The sequence below is a fragment of the Yamadazyma tenuis genome, chromosome 3, assembly GCF_029203305.1.
Source record: "Yamadazyma tenuis chromosome 3, complete sequence".
NCBI lineage: Eukaryota > Fungi > Ascomycota > Pichiomycetes > Serinales > Debaryomycetaceae > Yamadazyma > Yamadazyma tenuis.
In genome coordinates, this window is record NC_089463.1 from 38,332 (window position 1) to 58,279 (window position 19,948).

Below are 19,948 nucleotides of genomic sequence, written 5' to 3' on the forward strand. Positions count from 1 at the left end.
TATACTATAATAAACAATATACACCCCTACAAATATCTAGACCCTAATCCAAAAAGTCAGGATTCAAGGCCTTCTCCATCTCCAAGTCAGGTTGGAGCTCGGTGTATAACGTGTCGGGGTCTGATGCGCTATATTCCGTATAAGCAGCCTCTTCATCTCCAATGATCTTCAAAGATTCACCGGGTCTAAGGGCTGCTTCCGCCAACAATTGACATTCACAAGATCTCTCCATCAACGTGTACAAATATGCCGCTTCATCCACCGTCTGGCCCACGGTGATGAGTCCATGGTTTTGTAAAATGGCTCCCTTACCGTTCCCCACGCTCTTGGCTATTTCAATACCCTCTCTGGCTTCCAACGCCACCCCACCAAAATCAGTGTACACCGAGTGGGACTTGTAGAAAGTACAAACGTCCTGGTTGATCATTTCCAAAGGTCTTCCCAAGGCACTGAAAGCCTTTCCGTACGGAGAGTGGGTATGACAAGCAGCGTGTACGTCAGGCCTAGCTTTGTGGAGGGCCGAGTGGATGGAAAACCCGGCGGCGTTAATGGCAGTTTGGGCACCATCTGGTAAGATATTGCCGTCTTCGTCAACATGGACCAAGTCCGAAGCTTTGATCAACCCAAAGTGCTTAGCTAACGGATTTATCCAAAAGGTGTTCGGATCAACAGGGTCTCTGACGGAAATATGTCCTGCGGTTCCTTCTGTGTATCCCTTTCTGGCAAAAATCCGGAAGGCACCTGCCATATGTTGTTTGATCCATGTTCTTTCTTGGTGCTTGTCTGTGAACTTAGGGAGTGGGTAAGGATGGTTAAAACCCAAGGCGATGTTATGGGCACCTCTTTCCCCCAAGGCGTAACCCCTGGACGTGGTGGGCTCCACGCTGGCAACCGTTCCGTTTTCCGTTTGTGTGATGGTAGACATGCCAGTGATGTTTGGGAAAACTGTGATTGCAAACGGTTTTTATATGCGATTTTTTGCGTGAGAGCGGGAGGTACTGGATTAGGGAATAGCGCTTATCAATTCCGCTGGAAACACGGAACCGAGTTGCTCAACCGAAGCACCTGCGAAATCACGTGAATGAATCCATTAGCATGGCTGTCAATGACGCATACTGTTGATTATCTGGAGGATGATGCTTAAGGATGACCTTGGCACTTATGTAATACACATTCACTGCATACTTCAGTCATGGTCGTTTTTTTAGGCCTAAAAAAGCCTATTTTTACCCCAAAAAATCGTCAAGTACATCCCATACGCCCGAATTCACTCCCAATACTCCTTGAACCATTCTGAATCGAACCATCTTCACCAAAAATCCTAATACTCCCACTAGCCAAATTTTACGCTAATCTACATATTCGCAGTCGAATCGAAAATGAAAAATCTCGCTTCACATGAACCTTCTTATTTGGTTGACCCTATTTCTTTACACCGTGGAAGCTTCTCCTGGTGACAAGCTAAAACGGTTCAAGAGATGTTTTCGCCAGTGCAAGCTTGTCAATTGTGTGGTGGGGACCTATGATTCTGAATGGGAGTTCACACCCTTTAATGAACATCTCAAGGTGCTATACTGGACGTGCGATCAGGATTGTGATTATCAATGCCAGAGAATCATAACTGCCGAAAGAAGGCATAAAAACAAGAATGTATTGCAGTTCCATGGCAAATGGCCCTTTCATCGGGTGTACGGGATTCAGGAACTCGTTTCAATGGTATTTTCAATTGGCAATCTCATCCCGCATGCCATTGGATTAAAGAAATTGCTCCAACAACTAAAAACCAGCACCTCCCACCAAGCCACCACGCAGACCGCAGTACTTATAGCCCTGTGTGTGATCACATGCTGTGCCTGGGTGTTTCTGTCCATTTTCCATGTGAGAGACTTCTTGTTAACTGAGCGACTCGATTACTTTTTTGCGGGCTTGACGGTATTGAGTGGATTATATGCCATAACAAGTCGATATTTCCGGCTTTTTGAACCAGAAAACTTGATCAAGCTTGTCAGCAGTACTGTTTTGTTCATTTCCGTATACTCGATGCATGTATATCGACTTGTGACTGATTGGCTGTATACATACAACATGCAAGCCAATGTGATAGTGGGAATCGTGCAAAACTTGTTTATGGTGGCGGTGTGTTTCGGGTTATATTCCCAGTACTATCACGATAAAAGCACATCTACAAATAACACCATGTATGCAAAGCGGGTGTTGTGGTCATCGTTTTTCACTCGGTCGGATAAGATCTTCTCGCTATATCCGATATTTCTTGGAACCATAGTGATATTGGGAATGTCACTTGAAATCTTCGACTTTCTGCCGGTGTTCCATGATCTAGTTGATGCCCACAGCTTGTGGCATTTGGTGACAATCATCCCCGCTAGTTACGGATGGTACGAATGGTTAATTTGGGATATTAGAGAAAACATTACTCCAAAGCAAAAAACGCAATAGTCGCAGTGGCTGCAAACTAATTGTATAAATAGTTTTATAGATATCCAGCTTGTGTTATACATATCTACATATCATCATCGTCATCAGGAGGAGGCACATAAGGGGGAGGTTTGAAGTACTCTTGATCCTCCTCCACAAACTTCTTGAACTTTTCCTTGTCATCGACAAAATCATACAAAAACTCCAACTCCAAATCGTGCACCTGTCTTCCCAACACAATCAACGAGTGTAAAGGTTCACCTGACTCGTATTTTGTCAACTCTTTGAGAGTGGCAGCTTTGAACTTCTGTTGGGGAGATCCTAATCTTGACACACCCACACATGGGGTGTTGGGAGTATAAGCTTGTTGGTTTCTTGATTCCTCAATCTCCAACAATTGTCTTGCAGCCGTCTCAATACTCATGTATCTTGGAGGATCATAAATCAATCTTCCTCTAGCCATATTCTCGATACTCTGTTCTTTCACCTTAATGTCTAATAACACCAAAGTATGCAACCCAATCTTCCTGTTTTCCAAGATCTTGTCGTAGAACGAGTCGGGTTTCCAGGAGTCTGTGAAAAACACCAAAGAGACCGTCTGGCCAAACTGGTACAATTGTAATCCACAAGCACCTACCGCATTCATTACCGAAGCATTGTGTATGGTCTCAATCTTAATTCCCAACTCTCTGGCTCTGATGACCAAGTCTGTGTGGGTGGTGGCACCATAAGGATCACCAACAACCAAGAAAGCAATGTCATCCTGCTCTGCACCAGCCAAAATTTGGTCCGAGCCTCCTTCCACCAACTCTCTATCTGCCAAAATCACTTCCCGGCCATAGAAATCCTCCAAGGACTTTTGGTCCGCCTGCATCAATATCGACGTATACGCTTCCAAGTACACCCTCTTGCATTTTTTGACGACCTCCAAGCCCCTGACGGTGATATCAGATGTGTAGGATAATCCCAACCCGACTAGATACAACATGTCTACGATATTTTTTTTTTTCAGCCTAGATGAGATGCGCATTTATTAAGTATCACTGAGCTGATGGAGGATTTGAAGGATATAGGTAGAGTCCAGGTTATGGACCGTGGGATCAGTCTCAATCAACTTCCTGGCCATGTTCAAACACTCCTTGAGCTTGTTGTTGGTGTACTCGAGGGAATTGGACTCATTGGTCATGAACTTGATCGATTCCGCTATCAAATGATGGCTTTCCAGCAGCTTTCTCTTTTCAACGCTTCTGTTATAAAGTAACTCATATAATGGCGATGTCATGGAGAACCGTAAACTATGGAGAATCGGGAATGAGAACTTGCCTTCGATCAAGTCTTCTCCCACCACGCCCTTCATGTGGCTGTACTTATCGCTGGTCAAGTTGAAATAGTCATCTCTCAATTGGTATATTATGCCAATCAAACTAGTCAACGCTACATGTTTGGTGGACTTCGACGGCTTGAATGCCTCGAGAACCTTCACCATAATCCGCAACAACCCGCCCGTCTTATCCATAACCATCTCCAAGTACTCTTCTTCGGTGGGCAAGCGGGGGAGATCCAGCTTATTATCTCTCCAGTAGATATCCACTCCTTGCCCATGATGCAAATTTAACATTTCGTCGGTGATGATCTTATTGACTCTTAAGGTGATGAGTTCTTGCTCATGAAGATCCGACGTATACAAGGGGGCCAATTTACTGGCCTTGTCAATTGCCACAAAATACATGTAGTTGACACAATTGACGGTGGAAGGCACACCAAACTTCAAGTGTGCCGCCAAAGCGCCTCTCCTATACTCCGATGAGTCCTCCACATCGTCTATAATCAACGAGCAATCGTGAAGCATATCCACCAATTCGTTAAGGCCATTGATCAACCCATCATTGTCGATGCCAAAGTAGAGGTCATTAAAAGCCTTGATAAACACGATCCGAATGGCCCGGTTGTTGCCTGGAAGCTTCTGGAGGTATTCATATGGTTCGGTTATTAGTGTAGTCTTGGGATCATGCCTGTCCAACGGCGTGTCATCTCTGTAGATTAGTTTCTCCATGTTGCGTAGGAGGAATCAGGTGAAACTGATGGTGCGCGCGCTGGCAATTGATTTCCAAACTGACAAGTATGGAAAACCTACATGTGTTAATGCAAGGTTTGCCACCAGTATCGCGGTACTGGGCAGGCGGACTCATGTTGGCACACGCAATGGTACAGTTCAAGTTGGTCCCTGGTGCCCGGTTGGAATTCCTGGTCAGCCGAGCGTTTTCCACTCAACCTTGGCGGGTGATCACCTCATTCTTCTATTATGGTCCTCTTCTGATGAACACTCTCTTCAGCATTTACAATACAGTACAGTGGCTGAAACTACTAGAGGAGAGTTTTTCTCTCAGCCGGGCCACTTTTCCAGACTCAATTGCGGTATTTGATGAAGAGCAGCAACAGGTGCTTATGAGGGCCACTCGCAGACTCGAACCTTTGGATTACTTCCACTATTTGGTGCTAATGGCGGTGGCTGTCATTGGATTATCTACATATGGCCTGTATGTTTTGGGGTATCCGACTCCTATGATGGGAGGCATGTTGTATGAAATACTCACGTACATTCTATGTCGTCGAAACCCGCAACTCCAGGTTGGGATCTTTGGCATCATCGTCATCAGGGGCATTTATATTCCGTTGATGAGCATGGTCTTCGCTTTGGTGCTGCTGGAGGAATTCAGTATACTTCTTCAGCAGTTGTCTGCTGAGTCATTTACGATGGGAAGTTTGTGGAACGTGTTAACTACCTTTGCCATATGGAGAGGATTGGTGTGTATTTCGATCGGACATTTCTTGTGGTTTGTCCATTCGGTGTTGTTTGATACCATCTATGATGACAGGAATAATAAACGGTATAGCTTACGGCATGGTACAGTGAAACGAGTGCAACAGGCACAGCAGATAAACTATATAGACATGACCAAAACCGTTATGCGTTGGATCATGTTGCCTCCTTGGTACTGGGTGATGATTCACAACATCAAAAGAAGAAGGTACTGAACATATCAGTCAATATTGTGATCCTGGTGAATGGCTGCAAAAGAGTCGCGGGTTACAAGAGGGAGAAGAAAAATCCCGAAAACACAACAATACAAGCAGATAGCACATCTCCTACATATACAGGTACATGTACCATACGACCTGCTTCAATATATTATCATGTTAATGTGGCTGTAAACAAATAGACCAATCAGTCAACCCTAAGAGAATCATATCGCAAAACCGCATTCAACAAAACCTGAAATCCCTCAGCTACTTGTTCGGGTGTCGAATACTCTTCAGGGTTGTGACTGACGCCATCCTTAGACGGAATAAAAATCATTGATGTGGGGACCACGCCGCTGGTGGCACAGCTATCGTGACCAGCACCACTCACGATCTCCAATACGTTGTCTTTTCCATATAATTCGACAGCAGCCGACTGAACACACGAAACACAATCAGCATGAAACTCTAACGGGTCAGAAAGCATGACATGTTCGAATTCTACCGATACATTTCTGCCAGCTTCGTGGGCAATTTTCTTGAACTCTTCAACACAGTCATCTTTTAATTTGTGCAACGAGTCCTTAATCGGGTGTCTCAAATCCATGACAAACTCGGTGGAGTCTGGGATTACATTCACCACTTTGGGGAGTAAGTTCAACACACCCACTGAAAATAGCCCTTCTGCCTTTTTTGCAAGCTCGTTACCTTTACAAATCATCTGAGAAGTTGCCAACAACGCATCAGAACGCGCATAGAAAGGTGTTGTTCCCGTATGTGTGGCCTTACCCTTGACATGTACTTTGGTCCAGTCATAGCCCTGAGCTCCTACCACGATCCCGATCTTTTTGTTTGACTCTTCGAGAATCGGGCCTTGTTCTATGTGAATTTCGAAATGGCACTTTATAGGGTTTTGCTTGTAATCAACAGGAACATCTCCAATGTAACCAATACGCTCAAGCTCATCTCGAACCGTCACTGGCACATCGTCGGTAATTGACTTCAAGTTGTAGGTTTCTTGAAGGTCGTGAGCACCAGACCAAACCAAAGAAGACATCAATGACACAGGAAATCGGGCCCCTTCTTCGTTAGTCCAGTTGATTACAGCAATAGGATACTTGGGAGTGAACCCATTATCTTTGATAGTGCGTAATACCTCCAATCCACATAATACCCCAAGTATTCCATCGTATCTTCCTCCAGTTGGCTGAGTATCTAAATGAGAACCAATAGCAGTGGGAAGGCCATCCTTTTGACCAGAATAAATAGCAAATATGTTCCCCAACTGGTCTATCTTAACCTTGCAGCCCAACGAGTTGACTTCTTTAATAAACCAATCTCTGACCTCCTTATCATCATCACTGAGGGTCAATCTGCACATACCAGTTTGAGTGGGTTCTGGGCCCCATATACCTTTGGCACCCCACTGAGCCGTTTGATGAATAGTGTTAATAAGCCTGTGAGGAGTTACTTTCAAATGTTGAAACGACATAGTGTTTCTGGTGAGAACTAAGTAGGTTTATGTATTTGGAGGTTTATCTTCTGCTGCGAATTTCCGAATCAGGTATTTAGCGTTTCCGCCGTATCGAGAAAGTAGATGCGTTGGCTATTAACTTATGGAAGGTATTGGTGAAAGAGTATTCACCGAACACAAAGCTAAGAGTCACCCTGTTGGTATTTGAACTCGTCCATTTACAAAGCTGATGTATCCCTTTCCTAATTTAATCGGTCGGGAGTAGGGTTAGTAATTGTTATAAGAAACTTAAAGCCGTAGGACCTTGGTGTGTTCCATATACTAGCCTATTTTAGGATCTATGTGCCATCTATGGAGACCTGGCCCCGTTACCGGTGAATATTGAAATGCCGGTAGCAGGTTGCAAACGGGAGATGCACGACCCAATAAGAGCTCCCACAAGCACCATTAGCGATAGTGGCAGATTGGTCAAAAGGAGGCTAGTGGTCACATTTCTCGAGATTTCGCCTTAATTTACGCCTTTTCTTCCCTTTGAACATGTTACCACCGGTAACAAGAACATTTTCATAGGCAAAAGCAATAATTTCCCCATAGCATTGTGTCCCCTGTCGCTTGGACCGACTGCACCGCCACCCACCGCCCGCGCACCACCAATCTCCTCGCCGTCGCGGTTACTAACACTTCTCACAAAACCACCCCTAGTTCCATATTTTTTGATTTGATGTCGCGCTCCTGCTTATTATTTAGTAGTAAACGAGGGAACTTAAATCAAGGCACTCATCAATTTTTTTGAACATACCAGGTTTTTTTCCCTACCGCCACAGGCTCATCGGCATCGCCCACCCATCCCTCTATACGGTCCGAACATTCCCACCGTGTCCTTGTGCCCGTATCCCCTTGCCCACTCGAACCACTTTCCTTCTCCGTTTCTAGTCACTTTTTGTGTGTGATCCCTCCCGCTATCTGCGTGGGCACCATTCCATAAAGAATGTCTTCTCCTCCGTACGACGTCATTTCGGTTCTTCAGACCGAGATCGAACACACGCCCGTACAAAACCCATCCGTCAACCAACTTATACAGGGGTTCATCAAATACTTGAAGGAACCCAGATACCTGACCCCGTTGACCATTCAAGAGCTATCCGGACTATTCCACAACTTTTACAATGACTTGAATTCCACCGTTATCACCGTGTATACCCAGTCCAACAGCGCCAAGAAGCAACTTATTGGAAGCTCAGAGTATTTTAAAGAAAACCCTAAGCAGTACGACTATTTACTTGCTATCGCCAACTATTCGTCCTCTTCGATCAAACTAGTCAGACGGACTGATTCCGCCGCGGTGCTACAGTTGAGAGTCTTTAACATGTACAAGTTTTTGTTGGTGACTCACATGATCGAGCTGTCACAGGAATTGTTACTTCAGTCCACATCGAACAAAGACGACGATATTTCGCTTTACGACAAGATCTTCCGCTTCGACGAGAAGGACTTGGTGGTGCAGGAGTTTTTCGATAAGAAGTTGAAGAGCTTAAAGAGGTTGAACTTGCCGTTCCAATGTTTTATTGAGGAAGATAACCAAACCTACAAATCGTTGATTGAGTTAATCAATACTTGTGATACCAATGAGAATATCATGGCCTTGATCAAGGAGTTCACTCTGATCAAGGATCAGGTTACCGCCAGTTCCAAGTTGAGAATGATAGCTCGATTCCAAAAGAATTTGATGAGAATCTTGTCTACTGCCAGTGGCTTGCAATCGCATAACATTAACAACGACGTATTGTTACCAGTGTTCATCTATTTGATTATTTACAAGATGGACGTCCTGCTTGACTTGTTCTTGACCTTCAACTACGTCAAGAATTTCACCAATTTTATCGATCCTTACGACGTTAAGATCCTTGCAAGTACTTCATTTTACTTCTACAATCCGACCGAAACCTCCAAGAACCATTTGAAAAACAACAGTCGGAAAGCTAATCTTTTTGAGTGCATTAATCTCAATGAAAATGAAACGGATACTGATGCACCAGATGCCGACAAGAGTGGGCTCATATCGTTTTTCGATTCTGACAAGGAGTTAATTCATTACTTGAACATCAACCACCTCAACAACAGCGAATTACAGTACTACCTCACGAATTTCGAAGCGGTGTTGTTTTTCATCCAAAACGTTACGTTAGATGAGTTGACAGACAGAAAGACGGATGAAGAGATACTTTCAAAACCACTCAGCGTATTTGTGGAAAGAGCCTTTGCTCCTGCCTATGAATTCCCTCCAAGAGCCACAGAAACCAATGAAGAGGATACCAAAGACGAAGAAACAGATGTTAACAGGTCCAGATCCAGCTCTTTGTTCAACACCATTTCAAACAGAATAAGTGAAGCAGCTAACCGATCAAGGTCCAACTCGGCATTAATGAGATCTACCGGAGAATCTGTTGCATCCATAGAGGTGTCCACAGATGCAGTCATCCCATCACCTGTATCATCACCAACTATCACTGGGGAAATTGCCCAAGACAGTACCACCTTTAATATGATGAGAAATATTATAGGTCGGTTTGGATCGGTGAGCGTGCTGCAGTTCAAAGGATCCGAAGAAGAAGAAGGACTCGTGAACAACGTCAAGCATTTGAGATCAGCTTCCATCATTGAAAAGCTATCTCCCAACCACTCGAGAACCCGATCTTCATCGCTTGAAAATGGCACTAGCACTATGCATAACCTTTCGCCCAGTAGGAAAAACACCATTGCATCGAAATTATCTTCAGGAGTCACTGACCTTATGACCAAATTCAACACCCCAGCCACTGCGTCATCCAGTTTCAACCACCAGAACACCAACACCTCTCAGACTTCATTGAGATCCTTAGATGAATCCGAGTCAGTCACGGTGGTCCCCAGGCGACCTGATCATTTTCGCAACCGGACCTCCAGTATACAAATAATGGAGAAGTGGTTCAACAACCTCTCTACCGGCCAGCAACAACAATTGACACAAACCCAAACAGAAGTAAATGCATCCACTTCTAGAAGCATTTCCCAATCCGAACCCTCCAAGCCTGAGGTTGCTGACATTGAGAGCCACGAAGGGTCTGTGTTCAGCACCCCGTCTAAGGAGCTTGCCAAGTATCACAACGTTGATTTTGACTTATTAACGGTTCTGGACTTGAGAACCTTGAAGCTATACTACGACCAGCTATGTAACGAGCTTGGAATGAGTAAATTCGAGTCCAAGCTGACTTCCGAGGAACTCAACGACCAGTTTTCTTCCGTTAACTCCATTTAATAATTTTTGTATGGATTTATAGATGATACACACTATCATGAAGTTTTAGCAGCCAAAAAGTCGCGATGTTTTTCGAGAAAAATCGATAAGGAAACTCACTGGGGTATTTATAAAATCTCATTATATGACTGTTTTAAGCAACAAACAAACATGTCGGAAGTTATGACGGACATCCCACTAAACTTCTCCAACCCTAAGAAACACCGTCTAGCGTTCGACGATGACGCGGTTCTTGTGGACACCAGCTTTGGCAAGCGAATGCGTCTTGACAGCTACTTTGACAGCCTATCACTTACCGACACTACCCGACAATCTAAACGACAGTCCCCCATACCAAGCTTTGAGATCAATCCCGAGGTTAGTTCTTTACCGCAAAAAGTCCCCGATTTAAACACTTATATTGCTGATAAAATCATCGTGAACTTCAACGCAGTGTACGACTCTGCGTCTCAGGTAATTAAATACTATAACCGCAATGTGGTGATTGCGCATCACTTTCAACGGTGGGTCCTACGACTCTTCAACCGCTTCATTGTCAAATACAACAAGAACAACCACACGAATATCCCTCGGTTCAAACACTTTTTCAAGATCACCAATGTCATCGGGCTGCAACAACACAACCTCACATACCACGACTTGATCTCGATAGTGCAATCGGAAAGCCATTTGGAGGCCAAGGCCATCAACAAGCGACTCAGCAAGCCTCTGCTGGTATTGGAGGAAATTGAAGAGGAATCGTTTACGTTTAATGATATCAAGTATAACTACTGGGACACGATCCAGTCACTCGACCAGGACGTGGAAATGGCTGAGGAGTCTGACGGGGGAGAGGATGTTGACATGGGTGACGATTAATGATTTTGGCAATACACTTAGCACCTTGTGTTACTCAGTGGGAACAGTAGCTATTAAATAGTAGAGTACAAGCCACAGCAAACCTCAAATATACAATTCGCGAAAATTGCAAACCATCTCAAATCATCTGTTTAAACCTTCATCCCCATCGCGAGACGATGCTTCACGCCCTCTCTTCGGACTTGGTCACTCGGATCCTAAACCAACTCACCATTCAAGACACCTATGGCTTTATTGCCAGTGCATTGCTGCTTACGCACATATCTCCCCTACAGCAGAATGCGATCAACCTGGTCGTAATCATGGCATACCAACGTATTTACGGCGGGAAACTCACGGTATACTCAAACCTCGACCAGACGAACTCTCCACAGTTCGAGAAGTCCATGACGTTGTCGGCGTTCCAGGACGAGCTTCTGACCACCCGAGATTCGGTCGAAATCAACACTTTTAAACAAACTCGTCCCCAGTACGTGGTGTTTGTGTTCATTCGTCAACCCAACGACTACACCAAGTTCGTCCGCGACCTTAACGCATTCAGCGAGCTTATCGACGGCAAGACCCGCTCCCGCGAGTTTGTGGCGTACTTTGAGCTGCTTCTCCAGTGTGGACTCACCATCGACGGCAGCTCAGTGGTGTCACTCATGACCACCTCGTCGCTCGTGGCGATTCTCAAGGTGTTGATTCTGATCTCCACCAAATCCAACGCCGTGTGTGAGAAGCTCACCACCATAACCATCCGATTTTCACAAATAGGCCGGTATTTTGTCACCCAGTGGTGCCGATTGTTCTCACGATTCATAAACGTCACCCACTTGGACATCTCGCATAACTTCATTCCCCTGGATGAATACGTGTTCAACATCAATGAGCCGTCGATGAAAGATATCATTGGAACCTGCTTCCAATGGCCTCCACGCCTTCGCTACCTAAACTTGGACAGAAACGACATTTCCTACCTCTCGTGTGAACTTCTTCGACGCCTTCCTGACACGCTCGAGGTGTTGTACTTAGCGGGCAACCAGTTGCTGGCAATTGGACCCTTCAGCCCCGAAGAACATGGTGTCAATCACTACCTTCCGAATCTTCACACCATCTCCTTCAATTTCAACGTCAGGCTCACGTTTATCGACCCTGCATTTTTTGCAGCGTCCAAGGCAATTTTAAAGCTCTGCTGTGTCAAGAATTGCAATCTTCACCAGGGAAACTTGCCTCAGCTCCTTCAGGTTGCAAAACAAATGAACTTCACTATCGTCGTATAGATCCGGCATATAGTCATCATGGCCTTGTGTCAGACTTCCGCGCATTAAATGAACAAACCTCCAACAACCAACACTCTCAGTACTCAAATCATATACGAATTAGTTGCCACATGCTGTTTCGATTGATGCTTAGCCGGGGGCACGGGTCTTCTTTGGTACGGCCACGATGCATTGCCACTAGAACCATGCCTGTAGCACGCCTACACATTGCATCTCAAGTTCAAGTGGTTCGCCTGGTACCAGTACATATTATTAAGCATCATTCACAACCAAGTTTACGGATTGAACCGCAGCTCTCCATAGGTCTCCGCACCTTTGGCACAACACCAATGCGCCGGCTGGAGCATGAAAATCTCGATAACGCCAAATATGACAAGGATAAAGACAATAACAACTCGAAAAGAAAGACAACTGGATCAGATATCTGGAACCTTCTTCTACTAGCCAAGCCGGAGTCCAGGCTACTTGGGTATGCGTTGACTATGCTTGTGGTGACTTCTACTGTGACGATGTCTCTTCCGTTGATCGTGGGGAAGATTATAGATAATGCCAGGCCGTTGGAAGCATTATCCATAGAAGAAAGAGTAGCCCAAGTTGGCAACAGCACCTTTATTCTTGGGTTCACTGAAACACAGTTCTACAGTGCGGTAGCCGTTTTGTTTGCTATTGGGGCGGTATCGAACTTCGGAAGAATGTACGTGTTGAGAATGGCGGGTGAAAAGTTAGTTGCGAGGATGAGGTCTCGGTTATTCCTGAAGATCTTATCACAAGATTCATACTTTTTTGACGTTGGGCCCACAAAGAAGGGTATGAAAGTTGGTGACTTAATTTCCCGGATTCTGAGTGATACTCAAATTATTGCTAGAAGTTTGAGTGGGAACATTTCTGACGGTGCCAGAGCCATGATCAGTGGAGCAGTAGGAATATCGATGATGTGCTATGTGAGTTGGCAATTGACCTTATTCATGAGCATTTTCTTTCCTCCTCTTATTGTAATGACTTTTGTTTATGGAGGTAGAATGAAGCAGTTGGCCAGAAAGGTCCAGGAAAACTTGGGGGACTTAACCAAAGTCACGGAAGAGAAGTTAAATGGGTTGAAAACCATTCAGAGTTATGCCAGGCAGAACTTGGTTGTCCATGGTTACAACAAAGAAGTCAGAAACCTCTTTAACACCAGTATGAGAGAGAACAAGTTGAGTGCCATTTATTTCAGCACAAATTCACTCATCGGTAATATGATGATCATTGGGCTTTTGTTTGTTGGTACCCGGCTCATAAGTTTGGGAAACCTCACCATCGGAGACTTATCGAGTTTCATGATGTATGCCGCATACACTGGAGGATCTGTTTTTGGGTTGGGAAACTTCTACACTGAGCTAATGAAAGCCATCGGAGCAGCCGACCGGGTGTTTGAATTAACGCGTCTGGAACCCAAGATCAAAACCACCATCGGCAAGAAAGTCGACGATTTGGAAGGAGATATCGAATTTAAGAAAATAGAGTTCAGCTACCCGTCTCGGCCCAAGTCCAAGGTGTTTAGAAGTTCCAACCTCAACTTGACCATTAAAAAGGGAGAGAATGTGTGTTTTGTAGGACCCAGTGGCAGTGGAAAATCTACTATTGCCCAGCTTCTCCTTCGGTTCTACGACCCCAATAAAGGTTCTATCCTCATCAACGGCCATGATATCAAGGATTTGAATTTAAACTTTTACCGGTCCAAAATCGGGTATGTGCAACAAGAACCGCTTTTGTTCAGTGGAACCTTACGAGAAAATATCACGTTTGGCAAGGATCACTGCACGGAACAAGAGATTGAAACCGCCATCCGACTCAGTAACGCTTATGGTTTCATCAACATGTTCCCCAAAGGCTTGGACACGTTGGTGGGCCCTTCGAGCAGTGGAGCCCAGTTGAGTGGAGGCCAGAAGCAGCGGATCTCACTTGCACGGACCTTAATCAAAAACCCCCATATCTTGGTTTTAGATGAAGCTACTTCTGCCTTGGACTCAATTCTGGAAGAGTTGGTAATGCGAAACCTTAAGAGAGTTACAGCTGAAAACGGCTATACAATGATCCTGATTGCTCATCGGTTATCAACCATCAAGAACAGTGATCGGATCATTGTTCTTAGTGAACAGGGCGAAATCGTTGAAGACGGCCCCTTCACACAGCTTTACCAGGACAAGCAGAGCCGGTTCAACGAGCTTCTCCGGAAACACGACCATGACCTCACTGAGGTGTTTGAGTCGTAGCTGCCAAATGATTTGTCAACGACACCCACCGGATGATCCAACCTGGATCCACCCTTGTAGATAGTTAATCCGTATATAGTTAGTCCGTATAAACATCAGATAATCCGACGCAGTTTCACATGCGAACATGCACAAGTGCGCAAATGGCGCCTAGATGACGCACCCGACGGGGTTAGCCACAAATAGCTGCAACAAACCGAGCTTCAACAAATCAACCTATAGCACCATTGGATGGCAAAGTCCTATCGCACCATCTTTGTATCTCTTGTTATTCTCGCCCTACAAATATACTATTTCCAATATCCCTCCCACCACCATTTAAGTGCCACTACATTTAGCTTTCGCTCGCCCCAGGTTTTCTTCGCATAAACTTGTAAAAACCTGAACCTGCGAATTACCATACGATTGTGGATAGTTTTAAATATCCCAGTTTAATGGCACCGGCCAACAGCTCCACGTCCACACAAATATCACCCCAGGTCTCCGGAATGCTGTCGCCACCAAGCCAGGACCAGCCCCAGGCACATTCACCCTCTGCTGCCCCTCAAGACTATTTCACCGCCAAAGCCCCATCTAGTGGCAATCAGAGCCCTCAAATCCACCAGGACGATACGGACCTTGAAAATTCTTCGGTACCCGCGTACATCTGTCGGAGTCTTTCCGATAGGATCATCCCGCTGCTCCAGGCATCGATTGGGCAGATATACTCATCGGTGGCCACGCCCACAGAAACGGAGACTGATGCCAAACTTGATACAAATTCGGAAACGGGTCTGGAACCAGTAGGGTCCACGCCTCGCACGTCTGAGGATGATGAAATCGACGTGGCCAAGCCCATCGGGATGTTCAAGCCCCAAAAATCTGTATTGGAGTTCATAGCATCATCGCAGATCTACTCCGATGTCGCCAACTTTGTACTGAGCCATCGGGGCCGGTCGGGCTCTGACCGATCGACGTCCAGCGGGCGCCCGACCGGGTCTGACATGAAGATCCCGTCTTTGGGATACGGAATCATTGAGAATTCGAGTGAGAGTGAAGACTACGAATTTGGGGACGAGGATGATGAGGATGATGAGGATGAAAATGAACCAAATGACCATCATTCGGACTCAGACGATTATGAAGATGCCGAGGAGCTACCAGATGCGAGTTCCACCCCCATGGAAGCCAGCCAGAGCACAGAGTCTCATAGCAGTGCGTTTTCCACGCTTCTTTCGTCGATCCGCAGTTTGGACACCATAAACATGCAGTCACTCACGCTGTTCCAGCTGTCGATGGTGAGAAACTTTGAGATCCTCAAGAAAGATGGTGTGTTGGTGAGGTTCACTGAAGACTCCAACTCTAGCACCCCCATTGATGATGTTCTTTCCACCAACTTGAAATTGAACATCGCGGACCGGTTGCAAAAAGTATTTTCCATCCAAGACGACGACATTTTCTATGCCAACTTCAACGGGTGGCTCGTGAGGGACGTATTCTTGCAGGGCCATATCTACTTGACCAAGAACTGTATTTTGTTTTTTGCATTTTTACCCAGCAAGTTCTCGTCTCCACCAGATAGCCAGAGCGATGGTGAGTTCAGAAAACAGGACGACTCGAGTGTGTACATCCAAACCGGTGCTTTAGCAACCAAAACCAAAAAATACGGGGAAATCTTGGGAACTGTCTTTACAAACCGGCTGTGGGCCATCTTAAGACCCGAGACGTTATCGATCTACTCGTCCCCCACTGACTTGTACTTTCCTACGCTTGTGATTGATCTTCGCACCTGTGTGCATGCCGAGATATTGGAGAAGTACCAGCCCAAAACCGAAAATGCCAGCAATGTTTCCAAGCCTGTTCCAGTAGGTTCACCTACCGATACCCCATCGGGTATTCTCAGCCCCAGAGAGACGTTATCACGAGGAAATAGTGACGATTTGTTGAATGACGATGAAGAATTGAACAAGATGCTCGCATTAGAGGCAGAAGACAACAAAGAAAGCAACAACGGTGGGGTGTGGTTCAAGATCACCACCACCAAGAGATCGTACAAGTTCCAGACTGACAGCATTTATTCGGCCCGACAGTGGGTCAACAATATCACCAAGATCATCTTCCAGTTGCATAACTCCAACTCCAAAAATGAGGTTTTGGTCAAGATTCCTCTAGATAATATCACCAGTTTCAACCGAAGCAGTTTATTCGGGACTTCGGACATTGATGTTGATGATTCGGAGGAGGTTCCAGCTGTATTCTCCTTGACATATCTGACAGGTACAGACAATGTGCTACACCAGAACAAGAAGATACACAAGAAGTTCACCGAGAAAGCCAAACAGCAATTGAACTTATCAGGAACTGAAGACTTACACTTTGTATTTTTCTCCAAAGCACAAGAATTCGATGACACTATTTCAAAAATTGTACATGATCGAGAAGATGGAAATTCTGAGTCTTCTAGTATATCCAACCTGGAAAAGTTCATCCAGAAAATGAAATTGAAAAGGTTTCAAGGCCCAAAAGAAGAACACGAGACCGAACTCTCCAAAGTCGATATTCCATTCTCCACTTTACTGCCTCATGGAAACCCTTCCGCCATTTTGGATCAAATGCTAGAATACAACAGAGCAATGCTCCACTCTCGGTATGGGGATATACTTGATGAGCCAAATCATTCTAAGCTCAAGAAGATTGGAAGATCATTGACCTTTACTAAACTGAAGACTGCTTACTCAACTAGTTTACACTCAAGTAGTTTGGCCTTACAGGGCAATTCTCTTTCCAATTTGCCCCTTTCCCCATTGAGAACTCCACTGGCAGCTTCTCCATCCGATGTTTCGAGTCGTTCCAGTGAATCCACTTCCCCCATGAACTTGAACCTTCCTCGGCAGTTGTCGGTGACAGGACTTAAGAAGTTGAATATGTTTTTTGATACTTCCAAGAGAGACGTGGGAGTGGTGGCTGATCGTTATGGTAACATCCAAATCACAGGCCCTAACGGAAATGAACCGGTTTCTGAAAAGTCTGTTCTCCCTAGTCCTTTGAACTTGGCTGATCCCTCTGAGTATGTTGATCAGGATTATCCCAAAAAGGACAATAAACTCAAGGCGTTTAGTAAAAGTATCAAGGCCATCACCAATGTTTCTAGTGTCTGGAACGCATACCCTTTTCACTATATCCAAATGAACGATAAGGATCCCTTCTACGTTACTGACGAGGCAGCTAGAAACTTGGGCCAAAGGAGGTTAAGAAGCCACTTTTCTTTGGGTGAGACCAATACCTTAGCAGCTAGTTATTTCTGCCATATACAAAGAGCTTTACCCGTGTACGGGAAGTTGTATGTGGGAAATGAAAACATTTGTTTCCGAAGCTTGTTGCCAGGAGTGTCAACCAAGATGATCTTACCGTTACGTGACGTGGAGAACTGTTTCAAAGAAAGAGGTACTAAAATCACCTTTTCGGGCTTGGTGATTGTTGTCAAAGGGTACGAGAAGTTGTTTGTTGAATTCAGCTCCCACAAGTCCCGAGATGACTGCTTAGATGTGATGTTGGAAGGGCTTCATCAATTACATGGATCAGAAACCTGGGAACCCCTGGCCCATGAATGGGGTGAAAACTATCACGAGCAACTGAATAAGCTAAGACTTTCTGAAGACGGCGAAGACACAAATCAATCTCTAGCCCCTTCCGATGAAACCTTAAAACAGGCATCGATGAGGATCGAGAGTGCCAGGATGAAGATGTTTGAAGACCGGTTCAGTGTGGCAGCCGGATTGCAGGTGCCTATAGTCTTGGAAGATTCACCTTTCTTCAAAACTGAGGTCCGGCCAAACACCTCGTACCACTTTGTGCTATTAACAATTGGCTCCCGAGGAGACGTCCAACCGTATATTGCTTTGGCCAAAGGGTTGATGGAAGAAGGTCACCGAGTCACAATTGCAACACACAGTGAATTCAAGGATTGGATCGTCAGCTACGATATCAAGTTTAGAGAAATTGCTGGTGACCCCACCGAGTTGATGTCGTTGATGGTGAGTCATGGATCGATGTCGGTGGCTTTCATCAAGGAAGCCAGTTCCAAGTTCAAGGGGTGGATCAATGATCTCTTGAAGACCGCCTGGGTCGCCTGCCAAGGGGCAGACATTTTGATTGAAAGCCCTTCTGCCATGGCTGGAATTCATATTGCTGAAGCTCTCGGAATCCCATACATGAGAGCTTTCACAATGCCTTGGACTCGTACCAGAGCCTACTCCCATGCATTTATTCTTCCTGACCAGAAGAAGGGAAATTCCTATAACTACTTGACTCACGTCATGTTTGAGACGGTGTTCTGGAGAGGTATCTCATCACAGGTCAATAGGTGGAGGGTAGAGACTCTTAATATTCCCAAGACAAGCTTGTTCAAGCTCCAGCAGTACAAGGTTCCGTTTTTGTACAACGTTTCACAAACAGTGTTACCACCTGCAGTTGACTTCCCGGACTGGGTGAAAGTTACCGGGTACTGGTTTTTGGATGAAGGTACTGGTAACAAGTACAAGCCTCCACCAGAGCTTATTGAGTTTATGAGACAGGCCACCAAAGACCAAAAGAAAATTGTCTACGTTGGATTTGGATCCATTGTTGTGGACGATGCCAAAAGTCTCACCAAAGCGGTGGTGGAATCGGTTCTTGATGCCGACGTGCGGTGTATCTTGAACAAAGGCTGGTCCGATAGGCATGGTGACAAGGAAGGTGAAGACAGTAAAGAGGTGGAGGTTGAATTGCCCTTCGAAATCTACAATAGTGGTGCCATCCCTCACGACTGGCTCTTCCCGCGTATTGATGCTGCTGTCCACCACGGTGGTTCCGGTACCACTGGAGCAACCCTTCGTAGTGGGCTACCTACGGTTATCAAGCCATTTTTTGGAGACCAGTTCTTCTATGCTTCTCGTGTAGAAGAAATTGGTGCCGGAATAGCATTAAGAAAGCTCAATTCCAAATCGTTGAGCAAGGCATTGAAACTCGCCACCACTGACTTCAAGATGATTGAAAGAGCCAAAAAGGTTTGTGAGCAAATCCGGCATGAACATGGGGTTCTTGGGGCCATCGAAGCCATTTACTCTGAATTGGAGTACGCCAGGTCGTTGATTGTCAACAAACAGCTTGCCAACGAAAACTACGGAATGTTGGGAAGCCGTACTGGCTACACTGTTAACAACTCTGAAGACGAGGACCTGCTGCTGATTGAAATCGATATTTCCTCGAAAAGCGAGACCGATTTCTAAGACATTTTTTTGCAGCAATGTGGCTTTAACACACAACTTTAGGGATATGACCAACTCAGGCCCTTACACATAGGTGAAATAGATCACCTTTAATATACTTATTG

General features: G+C 45.3%; 8 protein-coding genes across 8 annotated transcripts; 4 read left to right on the forward strand and 4 right to left on the reverse strand. All coding sequences in view use genetic code 12, as the record gives it.

The window, feature by feature from the left end:
• Positions 1 to 43: 43 nt before the first annotated feature.
• On the reverse strand, positions 44 to 925 carry PSN45_002374 (uncharacterized protein; the record flags this gene model as incomplete). Its single annotated transcript, XM_006685194.1, has 1 exon — positions 44 to 925. One exon carries the CDS (start codon positions 923 to 925, stop codon positions 44 to 46), a length of 882 nt encoding a protein of 293 aa, XP_006685257.1.
• A 1,596-nt stretch (positions 926 to 2,521) lies between these two features.
• On the reverse strand, positions 2,522 to 3,424 carry DPH5 (diphthine synthase; the record flags this gene model as incomplete). The annotated part of the gene is made up of 1 exon (XM_006685065.1): positions 2,522 to 3,424. One exon carries the CDS (start codon positions 3,422 to 3,424, stop codon positions 2,522 to 2,524), a length of 903 nt encoding a protein of 300 aa, XP_006685128.1.
• Positions 3,425 to 3,469: 45 nt separating this feature from the next.
• BTS1 (geranylgeranyl pyrophosphate synthetase) lies at positions 3,470 to 4,489 on the reverse strand (the record flags this gene model as incomplete). Its single annotated transcript, XM_006685064.2, has 1 exon — positions 3,470 to 4,489. The coding sequence occupies one exon, from the start codon at positions 4,487 to 4,489 to the stop codon at positions 3,470 to 3,472; it is 1,020 nt and encodes a 339-aa protein (XP_006685127.1).
• A 1,173-nt stretch (positions 4,490 to 5,662) lies between these two features.
• PSN45_002377 (uncharacterized protein) lies at positions 5,663 to 6,838 on the reverse strand (the record flags this gene model as incomplete). Its single annotated transcript, XM_006685192.2, has 1 exon — positions 5,663 to 6,838. The coding sequence occupies one exon, from the start codon at positions 6,836 to 6,838 to the stop codon at positions 5,663 to 5,665; it is 1,176 nt and encodes a 391-aa protein (XP_006685255.2).
• Positions 6,839 to 7,919: 1,081 nt separating this feature from the next.
• On the forward strand, positions 7,920 to 10,226 carry PSN45_002378 (uncharacterized protein; the record flags this gene model as incomplete). Its single annotated transcript, XM_006685062.1, has 1 exon — positions 7,920 to 10,226. One exon carries the CDS (start codon positions 7,920 to 7,922, stop codon positions 10,224 to 10,226), a length of 2,307 nt encoding a protein of 768 aa, XP_006685125.1.
• Positions 10,227 to 10,376: 150 nt separating this feature from the next.
• Positions 10,377 to 11,084, forward strand: PSN45_002379 (uncharacterized protein; the record flags this gene model as incomplete). Its single annotated transcript, XM_006685061.2, has 1 exon — positions 10,377 to 11,084. The coding sequence occupies one exon, from the start codon at positions 10,377 to 10,379 to the stop codon at positions 11,082 to 11,084; it is 708 nt and encodes a 235-aa protein (XP_006685124.1).
• Positions 11,085 to 11,386: 302 nt separating this feature from the next.
• Positions 11,387 to 12,346, forward strand: PSN45_002380 (uncharacterized protein; the record flags this gene model as incomplete). The annotated part of the gene is made up of 1 exon (XM_006685060.2): positions 11,387 to 12,346. One exon carries the CDS (start codon positions 11,387 to 11,389, stop codon positions 12,344 to 12,346), a length of 960 nt encoding a protein of 319 aa, XP_006685123.2.
• A 329-nt stretch (positions 12,347 to 12,675) lies between these two features.
• Positions 12,676 to 19,844, forward strand: ATG26 (Sterol 3-beta-glucosyltransferase; the record flags this gene model as incomplete). Its single annotated transcript, XM_006685059.2, has 2 exons — positions 12,676 to 14,583; positions 15,078 to 19,844. The coding sequence occupies 2 exons, from the start codon at positions 12,676 to 12,678 to the stop codon at positions 19,842 to 19,844; spliced, it is 6,675 nt and encodes a 2,224-aa protein (XP_006685122.2).
• Between the last annotated feature and the right edge of the window lie 104 nt (positions 19,845 to 19,948).